The sequence below is a fragment of the Dipodomys spectabilis genome, unplaced genomic scaffold (assembly GCF_019054845.1).
Source record: "Dipodomys spectabilis isolate Male_0828 unplaced genomic scaffold, ASM1905484v1 ptg000148l, whole genome shotgun sequence".
Taxonomy (NCBI): Eukaryota; Metazoa; Chordata; class Mammalia; order Rodentia; family Heteromyidae; genus Dipodomys; species Dipodomys spectabilis.
The window spans coordinates 1,820,485-1,840,228 of NW_024870825.1; the positions used below are offsets into that span (position 1 = coordinate 1,820,485).

General features: G+C 55.1%; 1 protein-coding gene across 1 annotated transcript in view; it reads left to right on the top strand.

Moving 5' to 3' along the window:
* Positions 1-1,443: 1,443 nt before the first annotated feature.
* Positions 1,444-19,744, top strand: part of Igsf3 (immunoglobulin superfamily member 3) — a 60,663-nt gene continuing 42,362 nt past the window's right edge. Inside the window, exon 1 of the mRNA XM_042692302.1 lies at positions 1,444-1,898. Coding sequence (XP_042548236.1) covers positions 1,856-1,898 — 43 coding nt within the window. The 5' untranslated portion in view covers positions 1,444-1,855. The remainder of the gene's footprint in view (positions 1,899-19,744) is intronic.

The following is a 19,744-nucleotide window of genomic DNA, read 5'->3' on the forward strand; positions in this document are numbered from 1 at the left end:
ACAACCCCACTTCCGGCTTTTTGAGGTTACCTGAAGTTAAGAGTCTTGGCTGGGAAGGTGGCTCAGTGGTAGAGTGCTGGCCTCACATGCCTGAGGGCCAGGGTTCAATTCCTCAACACCGCATACACAGGAAAAGCCCCAAGTGGCGTTGTGGCTGAAGTGGTAGAGCGCTAGCCTTAAGCAAAAGCAGCTCAGGGGCAGCGCCCAGGCCCCGAGTTCAAGGCCCAGGACTGGCACAAAAAAAGGAAAAGAAAAAAAGGGGTCTCGGATTTTCCCACCCAGGCTGGATTCCAACCGCGATCCCCGTGCTTCGCTGGGCTCTGGAAAGTGCCTATGCATCTCGCCTGCAGGCCGGGGTCTGCGTGTGACCCGGTAACCTTCCGGGGTCATCGGCCCACCTGCCAGCTGCGCTGCACCCCTGCTCAGCGTGGCCTGGCCTTCGGCTGGAGCCAGGGGTGGGGGAGTTGGGCGTGGCCTGGCAGGGAGGGGCGCGTCCGAGGGCGTGGCCTCACTAGGCCACCAGGCCGGCCTTTCCGGGCGCAAAGGGGCGGGGCAGAGACGCAGGGGGCGTGTCGGTGGGCGGGGTAGCACGGAGGCCCGGCCTCCCGGGGGGCGGAGCCTGTCGTGGGCGGGGCCCGGGCGCGGCCGGAGCGCGGCTGCCGGTGCGGCGGCGGAGCGAGTCGGAAGCCGCGCGTCCTCTGAGGCGCGAGTCGGACACGGGTCGCGGCGGACGGACGGACGGACGCACGCAAGGGCGGGCGGACGCGCGGGGGGCTGGCGGGCCCCGGTGAGGTCAGGCTTGGCGCGGGCAGGCGGGCGGGCCCGGGGCGAGGGCGGCGGCGGCGGCGGCGGGGCCAGGCGGCGGCCGCGGGCCGGGACCCCCCGGTCGGCCGCGTGCGCGGCGGGCGTGTCCGAGCAGCCGCCGAGCGGGCGGGACCCGGACCTCCCCGGCTTTTCCCTTCCAGTCGGCAGAAAATAAACCCGGGCGGAGGTGAAACAATAGCGGGGCCACCTGGGAGGCGGCGCGCGGGGCCGCGGCGGGCGCGAGGCGGGGCGGGGCCCGGGGTCCCGGCGTCCCGGCCCGGCGGAGCCCCGGCCCCGCGAAGCCCTTCGCTCGGCCGGGCGGCGGCCGGGCCCGGTCGGTCGGAGCCCGAGAAACCCCCGGATCGAAGCCCCGCGTGTCGCCGCCTGGCTGGGGGCGAGGGGGAAACTGAGGCAGGGGGCGGCTGGTGACCGAGCCCAAGGTCAGAGCCGGACGGAGCGCGGTGACCCTCGGGCTGTGTTCTGTCCTAGGACTCGGCCCGGATCGAACCCCACCTGGCTTCTGGTGTCCCCCTGGGGGGGGGCGCCCCGGGACCCGGCACCGGGGGGGTGGGGATGGAGCCCTGCGGGCCGCCGCGGACACCCAGACCGGCCGGGTCAGCCCGGGAGATTTGACAGAAACGGAGCCCCAGCGAGGAGACCGACACCCTCACGGCGGAGCCAAGGACGTCCTCGTATAATCGGAGAAGGAAAGGGGCTCCTCGCGCCTCTCCCCCCTCGTTCTCCTGGAGGATTTAACCCACCGCAGGCTACAGTTCCAGTGGAAACCGCCGTGCAGACCATGTGGCAGGAGCCGGGAGTGCTTTCGACCGGCCCCGGGGGCCTCCCCTAGCCTGGGGGACCAGGACCCTCCGCGCCCCCCTGCAATCCCTCTCCCTGTCTCCCACCCCCTCCCGCTGGTGGCTCCTCTCCGACGTCGACGTCGTGATCGTCGTCGCTTGAGTTAAGTTCCATCTCCCCAACTCTCCTGGGGAGCTACAATCGGATTGCCAGAAATGAGAGATTAAGTGCTGGCGTTGAGTCCTGCCTAACCATGAAGTGCTTTGTCCCCGTGCTGAGTTGTCTGGCTGTGCTGGGTAAGTGGCCCCGCACATAGCTCTCCAATCTCCGTGCAAATCTAACCCGCCCTGGGTTCCTTCTGTGATTCCTCTGATTCTTTCCCATCAAGCCATAGACCTTGGAAGGGGGGGTGGGCAGCTGGTGTGTCACAGATTGGAATTCAGAACCTACAGGCCTGTTCCTGATGGAGAAAGGATGGGTGGGACATTGTCTTTAAAGCAGGAGCATTTATTGACTGGGTCTTGGGGTGGAGAGTGTGTGTGTGCGCACGCGTGTGTGTATGTATTGTGTGTGTGTGTGTGTGTTTATGTGTGTGCGCGTGTGCGCGCCCTGTGGACTGGCTTCTTAGAGTCTGACCACATGCTGCTTCAGTGTTTTCATCATTTGTGCTGCTTGCTTGGAGTCTGTTCTGGAAGGCAATGTCAGTTCCCACTGTGGGAAAGGGGGTTCGGTGATGATGGGGGGGGGGCTTTTATTTTGAAGGGGAGGTTGTAGATTGAAGGAATGAGGACTGATTTGTCTTACCTAAGACATCAGTGGGCTAAAAGTGTTTGAGGATGCTAATCCTGAGTCTCCTCGACAAGGAAGCTCAGCTAGGTCCTGGGAGGAGAGAGAGAGTAGATGGCAAGAGCTGCAGCTTCCTGGGGAGGGGTGGGATGAGATTGGTTTTCGTTGTTTCCCCAGACACCATCTGAACACCTAGTAGGAGGAAGAAGGCGGCCCTTGGCTCCTCCAAAGGTTGACCCCCCCCCCTTTCTTGTCGCAGAGGTCTTGTGTGGAGTCTCATTTCAGGTCTTGAGTGATTTCCAGCGTTCCAGTGCCTCCTCCACCTCCCAGGAGGACACGCCTCCTGGGCCTCTAGGGGCGGGGTCTCTGGCATTCAGAGGGGTGCAGGGTGGTTCCTCTTTGCACACCTCTGGGCTCTGGGGCTTTGAGGCACCTTCCTGACAGGGACCACAGCCTGTCCGAGTTCCCCTGAGTGGAATGTGATGTCCTTCCCGGTTGGAGGACTGACCTCCACCTCAGCCTTGCCCTGGCTGCCATCTAGTTCTGTCTAACCTCCAAGGGCTGCTGCAGCCTCAGAAAGGTGTCGGTGTTCCCAACGTCTCGTGTGGTGTTTGAAACTCATAAGAAATGTATTCCAGGGCTGGGAAGGTGGCTCAGTGGTAGAGCGCTTGCCTTGCATGCATGAGGCCCTGGGTTCGATTCCTTAGCACCACATAAGCAAAAAGAAAAAAAAAAAACGGAAGTGGTGCTGTGTCTCAAGTGGTAGAGTGCTAGCCTTGAGCTGAAAAGCTGAGGAACAGCGCCCAGACCCAGAGTTCAGGCCCCACGACCGGGCCGCCCCCCCACCCCCCAAAAATGTATTCCGTCGGTGTGTAATGTTAGAGTTGGGTACAGGTTGGGAGTATTAAGGGAACTTAAAAGCTGGTGATACTCACACAGTGACCCCAGGCCATTTAAACCAGATTCTCTGGAGTTCCAGCCAGGTACAGGCTTTGGGCTATCCTAGGACATTCCATGCATGATGGAGTCAGAGAACCCGTGTGTGAGTATACACACACACACCCCTGGCAGGGAGTCTTCTGCCTGGCTGGCTGTGGGTTCAGATACAGTGTCTCTGTTTCTCAGGCCCAGACAGGCAGGCCAGGAGCCCTGCAGCTACCCACAGCCTCTTGATATTGTGTTTGTATTTGTTAGACTGCGTTTGCCCAGTCGCTCAGTATCTGGATTTGAATCAGCAATTAGTGATTCATGTTGATTCAAAAGGAACCAAACCTGGGGTGTCCTGGGAGGCCGCTGGGTGTGGAGTGGGGTGGGGTGGGGTGAAGGCAGGCTGAGTGGAAGGGCGGGCCAAGGAGGAGAAGGAACCATCCCATGGAAAACAGGCATGAAACATTTGGGTCTTTTGTTTCTTTTGGCTGTTCAAGAACTGTAAAGCTGTCTGCTGCTCTCCCTGCTGTTCACAGGCCCTAGATGGGGGTGGGGGCTGACATGGGGGGCAGGGGGGAGCAGAGGCTTGCCACCTCACCCCCTACACCTGCAGAGATGCCCTGGAGGAAAGTGGGCATTAAGGTGGCAGAAGGCCAGATGGCGGTGCACGTGGGGACAGGTGTGCCAAGCTCATCCCACTGGAGGGGACCTCCTCTTTCCTGATCACTGGGGTGCAGAGCCCCACTGAAGGGGGCTTCCTCTTTCTCATCACCGGGGCAAGGGAGAAGGCCTGCCCTCCTATAGTCTCCACTTGGGAGAAGCAGAGGCATTTGGGGAGTAGAGGAAATCCACGTTCGAATCTCCTGTGCTGCTTGTGGTCTGATTCCTGTAGTAGCATTCCGTCTGTGGAATGAGCTAATAATGTGCAGTGTGAATTCAAAACAGTAAACAATGCCAAGGTTTTGCCATGGGGCAGTGGCTCATGCCTGTCATCCTAGTGCTCAGGAGGCTGAGCTCTGAGGATCGTTGTTTGAAGCCAACACCTGCAGGAAAGTCCTTGGGACTCTGATCTCTAGATAAGCACTGTAAAAACATAAGTGGAGCTGTGGCTCAAGAGGTAGAGTGTCAACCTTGAGCACAAAAGCAGGCCCTGAGTTCAGGACTGGTATGAATTTAAAAAAAAAAAAAAAAGATGCCAAAGTTTGAGCCTACTCATGTGGGTCGCATGCCTAAAACAAAATTTCACCTCCTTTACAGAGTTGTCTGAGGCTACAATGCTGTGGTGCTGTGGGAATGAGACCCATGCAGGAACCAGACTCCAGAAACGGCGACCTGGAGAGAGAGAGAGAGAGAGAGAGAGAGAGAGAGAGAGAGAGAGAGAGAGAGAGAGAGAGTGAGAGAGTGTGGTGAACCTCTGACATCAGACCTGGGCTCTTCTCCCTTTTTCAGCTCGTGTCTAGGATTCGAAGAGGGTTCCTCTTACTGGGATTCTGAACCTGTCTGGTCCTTTGTCCTGCTGGAGACCCAAGCCTTTGTGCTGCCTCCTGGCATAGTGCAGGCTTTTTGCTGTCTCTCCTGGCCATGGCACCCTCTTTCCTTCTGTCCCGGCCTGGTGCCCACCCAGCTGGGAGCTGTTGGCTGTTGTCACCACCCTTGTTCTGGCTCCAGAGCCCTTATGTGAGATCAGGGACCCCTCTCCAGGGAGTGGGTGGAGCTGGAGGGACCTGAGGATCTGAATGGGCAGGGGGGGAGGGGGGAGGGAGAGTCATGGGGGAAGGGTGTGGAATTTGTGTTGGGCTGGTACAGGATCAGGAGATACTTGGTCCCCCTTTGACCAGGAAGTTCTCCCACCAAGTGCCCAAGTTACACAGCACAGAATCAGAATGGCTTTTAAAGTGTTACAGATTGCTCTCCCCAGAGCCCCAGGGGAGCCCTGGGGATGAGAGGTGCCATCCAGGCAGCTTTGGGTCAGGGCGAGGTTGCACAGGGTGTGGAAGTGTGGTGTGGTGAAGCCAAGCCACTCATCTTATGGCCAGGAAATGAGAGGGAGAGGCTGGGTCCCTACTATCTGCTTCCAGGTCATGACTGAGGTGACCCGAAGACCCCTCAGGCTCCTTAGCACTTCTTGCACCTCCCCTTGCTTTCACCCCGGGGACAGAGCCTTTGGACCGTGGGTCATTTCAGGTCCACTCTGGCATCTTGCAGGGTGACCTGAGCCCTTTATTCTGGCCTCACAACAACCCAGAGAGTCCCATGCCTTTATCATCTTTATAGACGAGGCGATCGAAGTCCAAGGAGGTTTAAGTCACTCACTCTCACCCAAGGTGGAATACTGTGCTTCAGAGGTGTGTGTGTGTGTGTGTGTGTGTGTGTGTGTGTGTGTGTGTGTGTGTGTGTGTGAGGTGGAATACTGTGCTTCAGAGGTGTGTGTGTGTGTGTGTGTGTGTGTGTGTGTGTGTGTGTGTGTGTGTGTGTGTGTGTACTGGGATCTAACTCAGAGCCTTCTCTCACTTGGTTGGCTTTTTCCACTCAAAGCTAGTGCTCTACCAATTGAGCCACAACTCTAACCTGGCTTTTTTTGATTTGTCTATCTGGGGGGGGGGGGGGCTTTGAGCTGGGATCCTCTGATCTCAGCTTCCCGAGTTGCTAGGATAACAGGTGTGAGCCACTGGTGGTGTGGTGCATGGTGTAAAAAACGGTTGGCTTTTAGTGTAAGGAAATTCAGGACACCTGGTTTTCGAAAGTGGCTCTATTAGAATCGAGCTTATAGCTGTGGGAAATTACACGTTGCCAAGTTATCTCATGAAACCCTCTATTAAGTGACTAATTGTGAGCCACCGTGGCAGGCCCTTTACAAAGCCCTTGGTGGTGGGCCTTCCTTCACCAGGATCTTCAGTTAGGTGGGGTTTTGGGACTTCCTCCCTCCCTCCCTCTCTCCTTTTTTCCTTCTTTTCTTCCTTGTCCTGAGGCTTGAACTCAGGGCCTTGTGCGGTGATTGAGCTTTTTCCCTCAAGGCTATCTCTGTCACTTGAGGGACACCTTCACTTCTGGCTTTTTGAGTGGTTAATTGGCGATAAGAATCTCAGGTTCTTTCCAGCCCCTGCTGGGCTTGCTTTGACGGTGATTCTCAGATATCACCTCCTGAGAAGCTAGGATGACAGGTGTGATCCACCAGCTCCTGGCTTAGAGCAATGACATTCTAACAAACTGTCAAACTCAAATTATTACCTAGCCTCCCAGTTTTCTTCTTAATCAACTTTCTAATGCCCAGCCCACCCACCCACCCTTTTTTTTTGTTGTTAGTTGTGGGGCTTGAACGCTGGCCCTGGGCGATGTCCCTCAACTTTTCAGCTCAAGACAAGTGCTCTACCACTTGAGCCACAACGCCACTTCTGGTTTTCAGAGTGGTTTATTGGAGATAAGAGTCTCATGGACTTTCCTGTCCAGACTGGCTTTGAACTTCAATCCTTAGATCTCAGTCCCCCAAGTAGCTAAGATTGTAGGTATGAGCCATGGGTGCCTGGCTCCGCCCCTTATTAAAGCAGGAAAAAGCAATCTGATCCCAGTTGTGTGTTATTTCATTTTGTATGTGTTTATGTGTATGCTGATTCAGAGATTTGAACTCGGGGCCTCACACTTGTCAACCTGCTTAGTCAGCTGGCACTTTCCGCTTGAGACACGCCTCCAGCACCCTGTTTGCTGCTTATTTTAGAGATGGGGTCTTACAGACTTTTCTGTCCTGGATGGCTTTGAACCACTCTCTTCTGGATGTCAGCCTTCTGAGCAGCTGGGGTCCCAGGCGTGAGCCATTCAAGTTGTATTCTTTCTGCTGATGGCGATCTGATGTGTCTGCCCAGGCTTGCCTTAAAAAGTTGCTGTTATTTTTGTATAGCAAATCCATTCAGCTTCTGGCACCCACTATGGAGCGTGCTGCCACTGCTTGCACAAACCCATCACTACTCACAGCCGCTGTGATCCACCTCTGGCATGGCTGGTGGCAGGTTGTGGTAGGTGGCAGACATCCTGCCACCTGCTCTCAGGGCCGGCTTCCTTCTACTGCCTCCAGGAACCCCACAGCTAGAAATCTGTCTTCCAGAAAGACAACACTTATTATGTAGCCATGAGTGTGTTTCCTCACTGATAACCAGCACGATCACGCCACACCTGAGGGAGTCAAGCTGAAAGCTAATCCAGGGTGCCAGCTGCAGGACCCCCACCTCCAAGCGTCTGTGGAAAGTGCTGTTTCTCTCTGCCAGGTGACCAGGTGACCAGCTTCCCGGCCCCTGATGCTGCTTGGGTCTTACATACATCTGTGTGGTGCTGGTGCAGAGTTGTCTGCCTTTGTAAGCCTCTGCAGCTGCTTCCTGTCAGGAAGCGCTTTGGGCCAAGAGGGAAAGAAGGGAGTGGAGCGCACACCTGGAGGAGGGTCAAGCCACGCCCCCGGGCCCATGACTCCTTTTTATTTGTTTTTTTATGACTTCTAGAGAAGGTACACATTATGTAATCAGAGTATCACGTAACTCGTAAGTGTGTACTAGGATTATATATCAATCCAAAAAAGGGAGGGAGGGAGGCAGGGAGGGAGAGACTTCCAAAGAATGGAATTATTTTACAACCATCTTGGCTTCTTCAGAACAAATGTGGCTTGAACTCACTCAACATGCTACTTTGGCTGGCACTCTACCACTTGAGCCACACCTCCACTTCTAGCTTTTTTCTAGTTAATTGCAGGTAAGAGTCTTACAGACTTGCCTGCCTGGCCTGGATTTGACCCTGGATCCTCAAATCTCAGCCTCCTGAGTTCCTAGGATTATAGGCAGCCACCAGTGCCTGGCCTTAAATGATTTAAAATGTGCTTTTCTCAGACCCTTTTCTATGCCTATATTCAAACACGTACAGAATTTTTTGTATGTGACATACACGGAGTTGTACAGAAATAATTAAATAACTGATTTTTTTTTTGGTACTGGGGCTTGAACTCAGAGCCTCATGCTCTACCACTTGAACCACAGCTCCACTTCTGGCTTTTTGGTAGTTAGTTGGAGATAAGAGTCTCATGGACTTTCCTGCTCACACTTGCTTTGAACCTGGGTCCTCTGCTCTCAGCTGGTGCTCAGCAAAGAGGGTGAAGAAAAGTGGTGGGGTTTGGGGGTTGGGGCAGGGTGGGAGGTGGGTGGAGAACCTGTGGGACAGGACTAGAGAATGCCAGAACTGGGCTGCACTGAGTCTTTGTTTTAATTAAAACATGACACAATACAAACTTTGCTTTTCAAGTCTTATCTCCCCTCCCCACAGAGGAGCTGTAGTTTTCCTTATTTGGAAGAGAAAGAGAGAGAGAGGGAGAGAAGGAGAGAAAGGAGGAGGGAGGAGCGGGGAGGCAGATTCAATCCTGCGGCTGAGCCCTGTGGCTATAGGATTTATGATGGATAGATCATTGATCCTCATTCTCCTAATTCCTGTCTCTCCTGTCCTGCCCCTTTCTGCCCCCTCCCCATCTGTCCCTGGGTCCCCTGGGACCCACGGGGGAGGGGGGGGAGGGGAGTGGCTTACTGTCAGATCTTGGCTTGGGCTGTCAAGTCCTGGAGGATTTTAGCTAATCTCTTAAGACACACAGGGCACAATCTGCCTCCCAGACCCAAGGTTCCTCTACCACCGGCGGGGGGATGTGTGAGGCTCTCTGGGGAGGCTGGATGGAGACTCTCCTGCTTCAGAGAGGTGTGAGACTAAACCTGCATGCTGGCAGGGAAAGGGTGGAGGGCAGCGGGGACCCAGGGCAGCCCAGACACAGATCCCACCACGACCCTCAAGTAGCTGCGTGTATCCTGGGGATCAGTTCAGAGGCCTGAGGCCTGAGGCCTGCTGGTCTTCTATGCCAGTTTTCATGAAACTACGTCACCAAGTTGAAAGGTTGGGGTTCGGGATCTGAGATTGTCATGAGCTTTGCTTATAATTCAGATGTACCCTGGTAGGTCATCTGTGACATCTGCTTCTCAAGCTTTTGTTCATTAGTTTACTCATTCATTCTTACTGCTCCTGGGATTTGAACTCAGGGCCCAGGTACTGTCCCTAAGCTGTTTCACTCAAGATTGGTATTCTACCACTTGAGCTATATCGTGCCATTTAAAGCTTTTTGCTGGTTAATTGGAGATAAGAGTCTCACGGACTTTCCTGCCCTGTCTGGCTTCAAACCTGGATCCTCAGATCTCAGCCTCCGGGAGTAGCTAGAATTGCAGGCATGAACACCAGCCAGTACCCAGCTCCTGTTTACTTTGTTTTCACTCCTCTGATGTTAGCTCAGGTTTCTGCTACCTGAGGTGTGTCCTTCGAAAGCAGTTAGAATGAACTGCAGACTGCACTGTTTTCTCTTAATAGAATGATAAAAACCCATTCAATGTATACTAATGAGGAAGATTAGTTCAAATTAGTAAAATGCCTGAATAACCAAATATTCCTCAAGAACTTCACTGTTGTTAATACTTTTAAGTAAATACTGTAACTCAAATGAGGCTAATAGAATGTCTAATAAACATCCTCCAGGGAAGATTCTGCTTGGGGAGAGAAGTAGAGTGATTTGCAATTAGGTTACCAATTGTTTATGTAAATGAAGCTTCTGGAATGCTAGCGAATCCTTTGTCTTTTCACATACAGTGAATAGTCCCTGTGAAGCCTCACCTGTAGTTGAACACTTTTGAGCAGACCTAACTTCACCGTTTCAGCAATATCAGAAGTGCCCAGTTACTAATAACCTGTCTTGTCAACTAAGCACAGGTTAGCCTTCTCAGCCAGGTGTATCCAGAGGGCCTGTGTGTGTGTGTGCACGTGCGTGCGTGCGTGAGTGTGTGCATGCTGGTTAGTACCCAGGTCGGCATACTCAACGAATCTGAAATATGTTTTTCTGTGCACACTATGGTGTGCACAGAAGGGACCAGAACTGTCTGTGCTCACCTGCATCCAGGTCCTGTGTGGTACATATGCACAATGTGCAGGGCACAGGCCCATGGGTGGACACAGGAGGCACAGGTAGTTAATCACAGTGGAGGGGCTGAATGCCCATGACTCTTACTCAAAGCACAGGCTTTGTCATGGAGTTCCAAGCACCACCACCCCTCAGCCAGTATCAAGTAGAACGAAGGCTGGGCACAGTGGCTCATACCTATAATCCCTAGCCACTCTGGAGGCCGAGATCTAAGGATCACAGTTCGAAGCCAGCCCAGGTAGGGAAGTCTGTGAGATTCTTATCTCCAGATAGCCAGCAAAAAGTCAGAGGTAGAGGTGTGGCTCGTGGTAGAGGACCACCTTTGAGCAAAATCCAGAAATGCAAGAACACAAGGACCCGAGTTCCAGCCTCAGGACTGGCACAGAAATAAAGGTGGAACGTGTGGCTCTCTGATGTCGCCCTGTGTCCTGGGTATGGCTCATGGTGTCCGGGCGCTCCCCCAGCCTCGTGCTGTCACCAGCTCAGGAAATGGAAGTGTGTGCTGGAAGCTGGGATGGAAGGTGAGGACGGGTGGGGAAAGGGGGAGGACGGGCAGGGGAAAGAGGGTGGAGTGGACTGGCAGGCCGAGGGTGCTGTCTCTGTCAGCCTAGGTGATGGGGTGCTAGCTTTTCTGGACGAGTGCTCATGTACAGCTGCCTTCACTTGACAGATGCTTGTGAGCCCACAGAGCCATGGCCAGGACCGTGAATGTCCCCCAAAGGCCCATGTGAAGGTGGGCGTCAGGAGCGGGGTCTGGAGGAGGTGAGGGCATTGGGCATGCTCTTAAAAGGAGTGTGGGAACCGGCCACTTGTTTCTCCTCCATGAAGCAGGCCCTACCATTTCCTCTCCCATGATCCTCTGCTTTGCTACAGGCAGTGCTCAGGTGACCATTTTGAAAATCCCTGATGCCAGGGGCTAACATAAACGGTGTGTCTTTTTTTTTTTTTTTTGTACTTGAACTCAGGGCCCAGATGCTGTCCCTTAGCTTCTTTTCTTCAAGGCTAGCACTCTACCACTTGAGCCACAGCACCACTTCTGGCTTTTTCTGTGTATGTGGTACTGAGGAGTTGAACCCAGGGCTTCATGCAAGCTAGACAAGCTCTCTACCACTAAGCCACACTCCCAACCCGTCCTTTCATCTTCGTGTGTGTGTGTGTGTGTGTGTGTGTGTGTGTGTGTGTGTGTGTGTGTGTGTGTATGTGTCGGTTGTGGGGCTTGAACTCTGGGCTTGGGCGCTATCCCTCAGCTCTTCAGCTCAAGGTGAGTGCTCTACCGCTTGAGCCACTTCCAGTTTCCTAGTGGTTAATTGGAGATAAAGAGTCTCACGGACTTCCCTGCCCGGGCTGGCTTTGAACCATGATCCTCAGATCTCAGTTTCCTGAGTAGGTAGGATTACAGGTATGAGCCACCGGCTCCCGGCTCTTTCATTTTCTTAAGTTGATTTTCTCAGGTTCTGCATGACAGGCACTGAACTACTATGCCGAGTGCCCGTGGGCCTGGACCTTTTGTGGATGAGCTGAAGACTGAGGCGGGTGGGAGTTGAGCTGAGGCGAAGCCCCAGCTGGGCCTGTGCTGGGGCCTTGGCCATTGCTATCTGGGGAACCGGGAGTTGGGCCCAGGCCTCCTGTGCCGGGGGCGATTTTGCACCTGTTTGGATCTCGTGGCTCTTGGCCGTCTCTGTACACACATTGGTAATTGTGCCTGTATTACAATGTGCAGCCTTCTCCCCCACCCTCAGGATAATTCCTGGTTCAGCTCAGTCCCGCAGCTATTTGTGTGCATCGGCCTGTGCCAGCACAGGATGGGGGTGGACACCCGAGGACGCGGCCTGGCCCTGCACATGGCGGACACAATCGATCCTGCTGACAGCAGAGGCACTTGGTCCTCACGCCATGCCAGGAAAGCTGACCTGCTTCTGGCTCTAGGGAAAATGAGGATGGCTCTAAGCCACTTGCATTGGTCCCCGTGCAGATGCAAGCCGGTGACGTGAGACTGGCCACAGAGGTGTGAGAAGTCTGTTGGAAAAGGCATCTCTCTTAAGAAGTATAGAATAGCCCGGTGCAGGTGCTCACGCCTGCAATCCCAGTTACATACAAAGTTGAGATCTGATCACAGAAGCCAGCCTGGACGGAAAAGTCCGTAAGACTCTAATCTCTAGTTAACCACCAAAAAATGCCAGAAGTAGGGCAATGGATCAAGGGATAGAGCACCAGCCTTGAGCAAATGAAAAAAAAAAAAAAAGCAAGAAAATGAAGCTTTGAGTTCAAGCCCCACTACTGGCACAAGTTGATTGGAAGTTGGAATGAGGGTTAGAGAGGGATAAAGCCTACAAGATTGTGGCTTGATTATCTGAAAAATGTCACAGTGGAACGTTGAGCGAAGAGGTAGATTTGGAGAATATGTTGGGGTTTTGAAGTAATGCTAGAAGGTCTATGTAATGCGACCTTGAGTTTGTTGAAGATACAGGGAAGATGTTGGGATGAGAGCCAGGGCCTACAGGAATGCAGCACACAGCTCTCAGAGCAGTGCCATGGGAGAGGTGTGGTCCCCAGCCCTGGTCCTCCTCCTCATCTGCTTTGCTCCAGGGTCAGTGAGTGGCTAGAGCTTGCTGGCCATTCTCTAGTGGGGTTGGGGGGAGGTTGTCCCTGCTTCTCAGTGAGGCAGTCCCACGGGACACCAGGGTCGATGACTCTCCTAGTGCCTGGATCTGTTGCTATGTGACTGGCTCAGCGTGCAGCCTGGGGAAAAGCCCCAGAGCGCAGGCCTCTGCCAGCTGCTGTTTCCCGCGTGTTCTTCCTATTTGCCACTGACCCCAAAATGTGCCTTGTCTTCTCATTCTTGTGCCATTTCTCCTTGGCTCGAACTCAGCCTGGGCACTGTCCCTGGGCTGGTGTTTTACCACTTGAGCCACAGTTCTACTTCTGCTGTTTTCTGGTTCCTTGAAGATAAGACTCTTGTGGATTTTCCTGCCTGGGCTAGATTTGAATCACAATCCTCAGATCTCAGCCTCCTGAGTCACTAGGATCATAGGCATGAGCCATCAGAGTGCCCAGCACATTGCATCTTAAAGGCTCAGGAGTTGGAAGCTGTGCCTGGGTCTGCACCCTCTGTGAGATGCTGTGCGTTTGGCTGCGTCCCATGGTTTTCCTAGCAGCCTGAGATGAGATTTTGAGGCTGCATTGGCGTCTGGTTTGCAGGCAGCATTGGCATCTGGTTTGCGGGCAGAGGCAGAGGCGTGTGCGGAAATTTGGTCCTCCCTTAAAGCCGACTAGAGGGGAGGGGAAGCGCCACGATGACTCCCCTCCTGTATGTGAGCTACAAGCAGGTGCCTTCCCTCCTCCAGCTGAGCTACAAGCAGGTGCCTTCCCTCCTCCAGCTGAACACCCTGCCTCCTGAGTACCCCTGAAACCCTGTGAGCCCTGAGCAGGACAGCTAGCTTCCTAAGTGTGCATTGGGGGGGAGAGGCGGGAGAGGTATTGGTGCTGGGGCTTGAACTCAGGGCCTGGGAACTGTCCCTGTGGGTCTGTGCTGAAGGCTAGCACTCAACCACGGGCAAGTACACGCCTATCAGCCTTCCAGATGTCCCATGAAGGCAGAGGCCCTGCCTTCATGGCACCCGAGATGAACTCGGCCACCTTCTTCCTGTCACCTCCCTGCCCTGCCCAGCGCCATCCGCCTGGAGGCCACCTACCCGCCTCCACCTCTCCCGGCTGGCAGACTGCCTGTGTGCAGGGGGCTTTTGTGGTCCAGAAGTGGCACTACATACGAACTTTCCAGCAAGCTCCTGGAGAGGCTTTGGGTCTGTTAACTTTCTGGTCTCACCCCAGAACTCTCCTCCCTCTAAACAGAGTAGTAACGGACTGCACCTCCCCAGGTACCCAGATGGGGTCGGAGTGCCCTGTCTCCCCCCCCCCCCCCCCCATGAGTGACAGAGGACCCATGCCCTGCCCCAGTCACAGGGCCCCCAGGGTCACGTGGCCGGGGATCATAAAGGAGACCATGCTGCGTCTGTCCCGGGCAGGGGGTGGAGGGGTGTGTGCTGGTTTTGTGGGAAGGCCCTAATGGCCCGCACTGAACCCGGCCATGTGGAGCCTAACCTGAGCCCCGCCAGCCCAGCACCAGCCACTCCCGGCTCTCCTGTCACCCTGGCTGCCACCCTGGGCTGGTGTGTGGATCTGAGAGATTGGGGCCCCATGTCCGTACGGCACATGGTGGGGGGCTGGAGCCCTTCGGTGCTGTGTGTCCCTGTTGCGTCCCTGGTGTTTTGAAAGGGTGCACAGTGCATGGTGCTGTCCAGTTACAGCCAGGCTGAGTGCAGCCTGGGAGGGAGAGAAAGCCCAGGATGGGTGGGTTGTGAGTTTCTTCATCGGGGCACCAGGGTATTCTTTGGTAGAAGATGTCACTTGCCCAAGTGTCAGCACAGAAGCTTGTCCCACAGCTCTGAGGCTGGGCAGCCTCTCCACAATGTCCAGTGTTCAGGGCCAAGCCCTAGGGGTGGAGGCCGCCTGCTTGGCTCAAAGATCCTGGCTAACTGTGTGTGTGTGTGTGTGTGTGTGTGTGTGTGTGTGTGTGTGTGTGTGTGTGTGTGTGTGTGTGTGTGTGTGTGTGTGTGTGTGTGTGTGTGTGTGTGTGTGTGTGTGTGTGTCCTGAGGCTTGAATTCAGGGCTCGGATGCTGTCTCTGAGCTACTTTGCTCAAGGCTAGCACTGGAGTCACAGCTCCACTTCTAGCTTTTTGCTGGTTAATTGGAGAGGAGATAAGAATCCATAGATTTATCTGTTTGGACTGGCTTTGAACTTCAATCTTCAGATCTTAGCCTCTTGAGTAGCTGGGATGACAGGTGTGAGCACCAGGAGCTGGCCTGCTGTCTTTCTGACCCTGGGTTACTCACCGATGGTTCTGGATTCCACCACTTTGTGTGGGGAGAGACGGCATCCCTGCCAGAGACGGATCCTCGGCCGGAGCCCCGTGATACGCTGGGCTGCTGGGCCCTAGCGGCGGTGGTTGGTGCTGAAGGAGTGTGCGGCCAGGGACGCCACACCGGCTCCAGGCAGCCACCTACCACTCCTCTCCTGGCCCCATCCGCTGAGGTGCCTGCGTGCCTGGAGGACCTGGCTAGCATGGGTGACTAGGGCAGGCCAGCCCCCAGATGGCATCTGAGCACTGATCTGGAACCTTCCAGCTGGCTCCTCAGAGTGACAGTACCAAGTGCAGGAGGAGGGCAGAGCTGTGGGAGAGCCGCCCAGACACAACGCGTCCTCCTGAGGCAGGCCACTCCTGCATGCCCCCAAGTAGCTGTGACTCTGGAACCAACACTGAGGGGAGCGGGGGGAGAGGGGGTCTGGGGGAACAGCAATGTGTATTTGGAAGCCAGGAGATGTGTGCTCTCAAACCACTCTCAGGATCCAGCCCTCAGACCCTCAGAGATTGTTCTCAGTTTCCTTTTCTTTTTTTTTTTTTTTTGGGTCCGGTCATGGGGCCTGAACTCTGGGCCTGGGTGCTGTCCCTCAGCTCTTCAGCTCAAGGCTAGCGCTCTACCACTTGAGCAACAGCACCACTTCTGGCTTTTTTTTCTGTTTGCTTATGTGGTGCTGATGAATCGAACCCAGGGCCTCAGGCATGCAAGGCAAGCGCTCTACCACTGAGCCACCTTCCCAGCCCCAGTTTCCTTTCCTTTTCTTTTCTTTTTTTTTTTTTTTGTTCGATCCTGGGGCTTGAACTCTGGGCATGGGTGCTGTCCCTCAGCTCTTCAGCTCAAGGTGAGTGCTCTACCGCTTGAGCTACAATGCCACTTCCAGTTTTCTAGTGGTTTTTATTGGAGATAAGAATCTCACAGACTTGCCTGCCCGGGCTGGCCTTGAACCGTGAACCTCAGATCTCAGCCTCCTGAGTAGCTAGGATTATAGGTGTGAGCCACCGGCGCCCAGTCTCAGTTTCCTTTTCTGTGTGTCTGTACTAGGGTTTGAACTCAGGGCTACACGCTGTCCCTGGGCTTTTTTCCACTCAAGGCTGGCACTCTACCACCTGAGCCACACCTCCATTTCTGGGTCTTTGCTGGTCATTGGAAATGGGTATCCCAGCTTCGCACTTAGATCCTCAGTTCTCAGCCTCGTGAGTAGCTAGGATTACAGGCGAGAACCACAGCTTCTGGCTCAGCCTTTGTTCTTGACATGCTTGAGCCCTGGCATGGACAGAAGGACCAAGCAGGAGGGTGTGGAGGCCCAAAGAAATGGTTACAAGTGCAGTGGGTGCTGGGAAGAGTGGCAGAGCTCTGGGTGGGGATTCTCCACAGGGAAGGGGAGCAAGTGCTGCCACTCGGGACTCATGTGGGCTGTTTGGCAAGAGGCCCAGCCAGGCTGAAGGGGATCTCAGAGGGGTCTCGCACTGGGAAAGAGGTTGCTAGGACAGCAGCCCGCCATTCGTCCTACGGGAACTCTTAAGCACTCACTGTGTGTAGTGGGTAGTTTTCTAGCAGAGATGACCAGCAGGCCTGGGTTAATTAGACCTGCTGGGTGCAGGGTGGAGGGTGCGGGGTGCTTTTGCGGGCAGAGGCCTTGGCAGGCTTTGTGTGCCGCCTCTGCCACGCGGAGCCGGGTGGGGGTTCCGCTTGGTTCTCCCAGCGGGGCTGTGTCGGTCCCTGCCATGATAGTCATTAGAATTCTTTGTACTCCAGCTGCCTTGTCTTTTCTGGAACACCGTGGGTGGGAAATCGAAAACAGCCCTTTCTGCTTGTGTGTGGCGTTGGGAAGGGCCAAGTTACCCCAGGTGCAGAGTTGTGGATGGTGGACAGGCCGCGGCTGTGGGAAGTCCATGGAGGACTGGTGCTGACTGGGGTCAGGGGTGAGCAGAACATGCGGACAGCTCTGCACAAGGGCCTCGTGGGTCCAGTGTCTCCCTCGAGGGTGGGAGGCAACCATGGAGCGGGGAGCGGGTGGCAGCTGGGCTGTGGAGCAGGCGCCCGCAAACAGATCATTGATTCCCTTCGTGATCTGGAGGGTCAGCAGAGGGAGGGGCGGGGCTGGCCATTCAGGCTCAGGCTTGTAGTCAGCCTTGGTCACATGGCTGCGCTGGGGACCTCTGGGACTTGGAGCACCCTGTTCTCCTCCTGGGTCACCCCCAAAGGCTGGCTGAGGCTTTCTTAGTATACTGGGGGCTCAGCAGCCACACGGCAGATCCTGGCTCAGGAAGTGTCCTGGACACCTAGCATTGGGATCCTGTGCCAGTCATGGCCCCTCGAGATTCCAGGGGACTTCAACAAGGGTTGAAGTCACGGCCCGCAGAAGGGAGAGAGATAAATGCCCCTGCAGCCAGCTTCAAGTGGTCACGGCAGCTTGCAGGCCCGCGATCCTCGGTGGACACCCCAAGACCCCAAGAGTGGGAAGGCACAAGTGACCCAGAGGTCGGGGATGGAGGGGGAGGGGCTGTGTTCTGGGCATGATGCCCAGCTGCGGGTCTGCCAGGCAGATGTGAGCCAGGATGGGGAGGAGGGCGTGGGAGGCCCACGGGCTCCTGTTTCTAGTTGTTTCCCTTTGGCTCAGCCACCCCCTCACCCCAAGCCCTGCCTTAGATTTCTAAATAGCATTTTATTTGAAGAAATTTTATATCATCTTTTCTTTTTTTTTTTACTGTCTCCCGATGTTATTTTGGTGTGTGTTTTAATTCATTTATTTTTGAGTAGGCAGTTCATGCCATGTTTAATTTGGAAGGAGAGCGAGAATGCGTAGATAGTACAAATTAAGCCAGCCTCGCCCCTCCCTCCCAGGGGCTCTGTGGGTCTTGTGGAAACCATCTTGTGCCTTTTTTTCCCTTGTTAACGTGGACGGCCCACACAGCAGGGTGAACCTCCTGGTCTAGTCTCTGGTTTCCAGGCTCCTGAGGGAGTGGGGGACTCTTCCTGTCTCCCCCCTACTCCCTCCAGGAGACAGAGCTCACCCTGCCCCATCCCGGCTTATCATACCTTTTTAAACCTATGGTCTTAAGTGCTGCTTCTGATTCAAGTCAGATGCATTCTGGGTTTGTGTGCTTTCTCAGGGCTCCTGAGCTCTGAGATCAGGGGTCTGAAATGTGGGGTCTTCAAAGACGACTCTGACTAGATGTGGTGCACAGCAAGCAACCTTGAATACTGTACACCCCACATTTATAGTCTTGGACATGAAAGAGATTGTAAAGGATTTCTTTGTGTGTGTGTGTGTGCCAGTACTGGGGCTTGAACTCAGGACCTGGCACTCCACTCTTGTTTGCTTTTCTGCTCAAGATTGGTACTCTTATCACCTGAGCCACACCTCCAGCTTTTGGCTGGTTAATTGGAGATGAGAGAATTTTGTGTGTGTGTGTGTGTGTGTTTGCATACTTACTCATGAGCACACACTGCTCCTGGGGCTTGAACTAAGGGCTCTTGGTTGGCTTTTTGCTCAAGGCTAGTACTCTACCACTTGAGTCACAGCTGCACTTCTGCCTTTTTGCTGGTTAATTGTAGATAAGAGTCCCACAGACTTCCCTGCCTGGGCTGGCTGGGCACAGACGTGAGCCACCAGTGCCTGGCTCTTCCTTGTTCTTCGAGACAACTTTTTGTTTTCTTGGAGTTTGACCTGCAGCCTGCCCTGCGCTGCTATGTAAGTTAACCCTGCCCTCCAGCGGCACCTCCAGCTGGGGGACAGTCTCTTCTTTACCCCTGGGTATGAACTGCCTCTGATGTCCTTCCTGGGTTTGTGGAGACAGGACTGCCTGCCAGGGAGGGCTTAGCCCCTGATTTGCTCCTTCCCTGTCACGGGCTGCCGTCCTCGCCTGGCGGGTCTGCTGGCACCTCTGCTTCTGGTCCAGGGCGCCTCATTCTGATGGCTGGGTGTTGTGTGCTGTTATTTGGTGGGGTGGTGACACGGATGACGCTTAAATCCTGGAGAGCTGTCATGGTGGGGGAGGGCAGGGTGGCTTATGAGCCACACGACTGGCTGTGTGATATGTGGGCCTGGCTCCACGCCAGCCTCACACCGTGTCTCCAGAGCCCTCACAGAAGTAAGTGTGCCGGACTGGGGCTTGAACTTGGGGCCTGAGTGCTAGCCTGTGGACTTTTTGCTCAGGGCTGGTGCTCTTCCCCTGAAAGCCATGGGTGTCTTGGCCTGGCAAGGCCCCTCCTGTCTGGAGAGCAGTGAGGGGAGGGAAGTCTCCAACCCCCTCTCAGGTTGGTGGCCAGTGGCCACTGGGGTCCACCGTGTCCAGTGCTGACTACCTGCAGAGCCTTGGGCGTAGTTGTGCTCCTTCCCACCATGTGCGCCGTGCTCCCTCCCTGTGTGCACTGTGCTCCCTCCCTGTGTGCTCTGTGCTCCCTCCCTGTGTGCACTGTGTTCCCTCCCTGTGTGCACCTGCTCCCTCCCTGTGTGCTCTGTGCCCCCTCCCTGTGTGCACTGTGCTCCCTCCCTGTGTGCACTGTGCTCCCTCCCTGTGTGCACCTGCTCC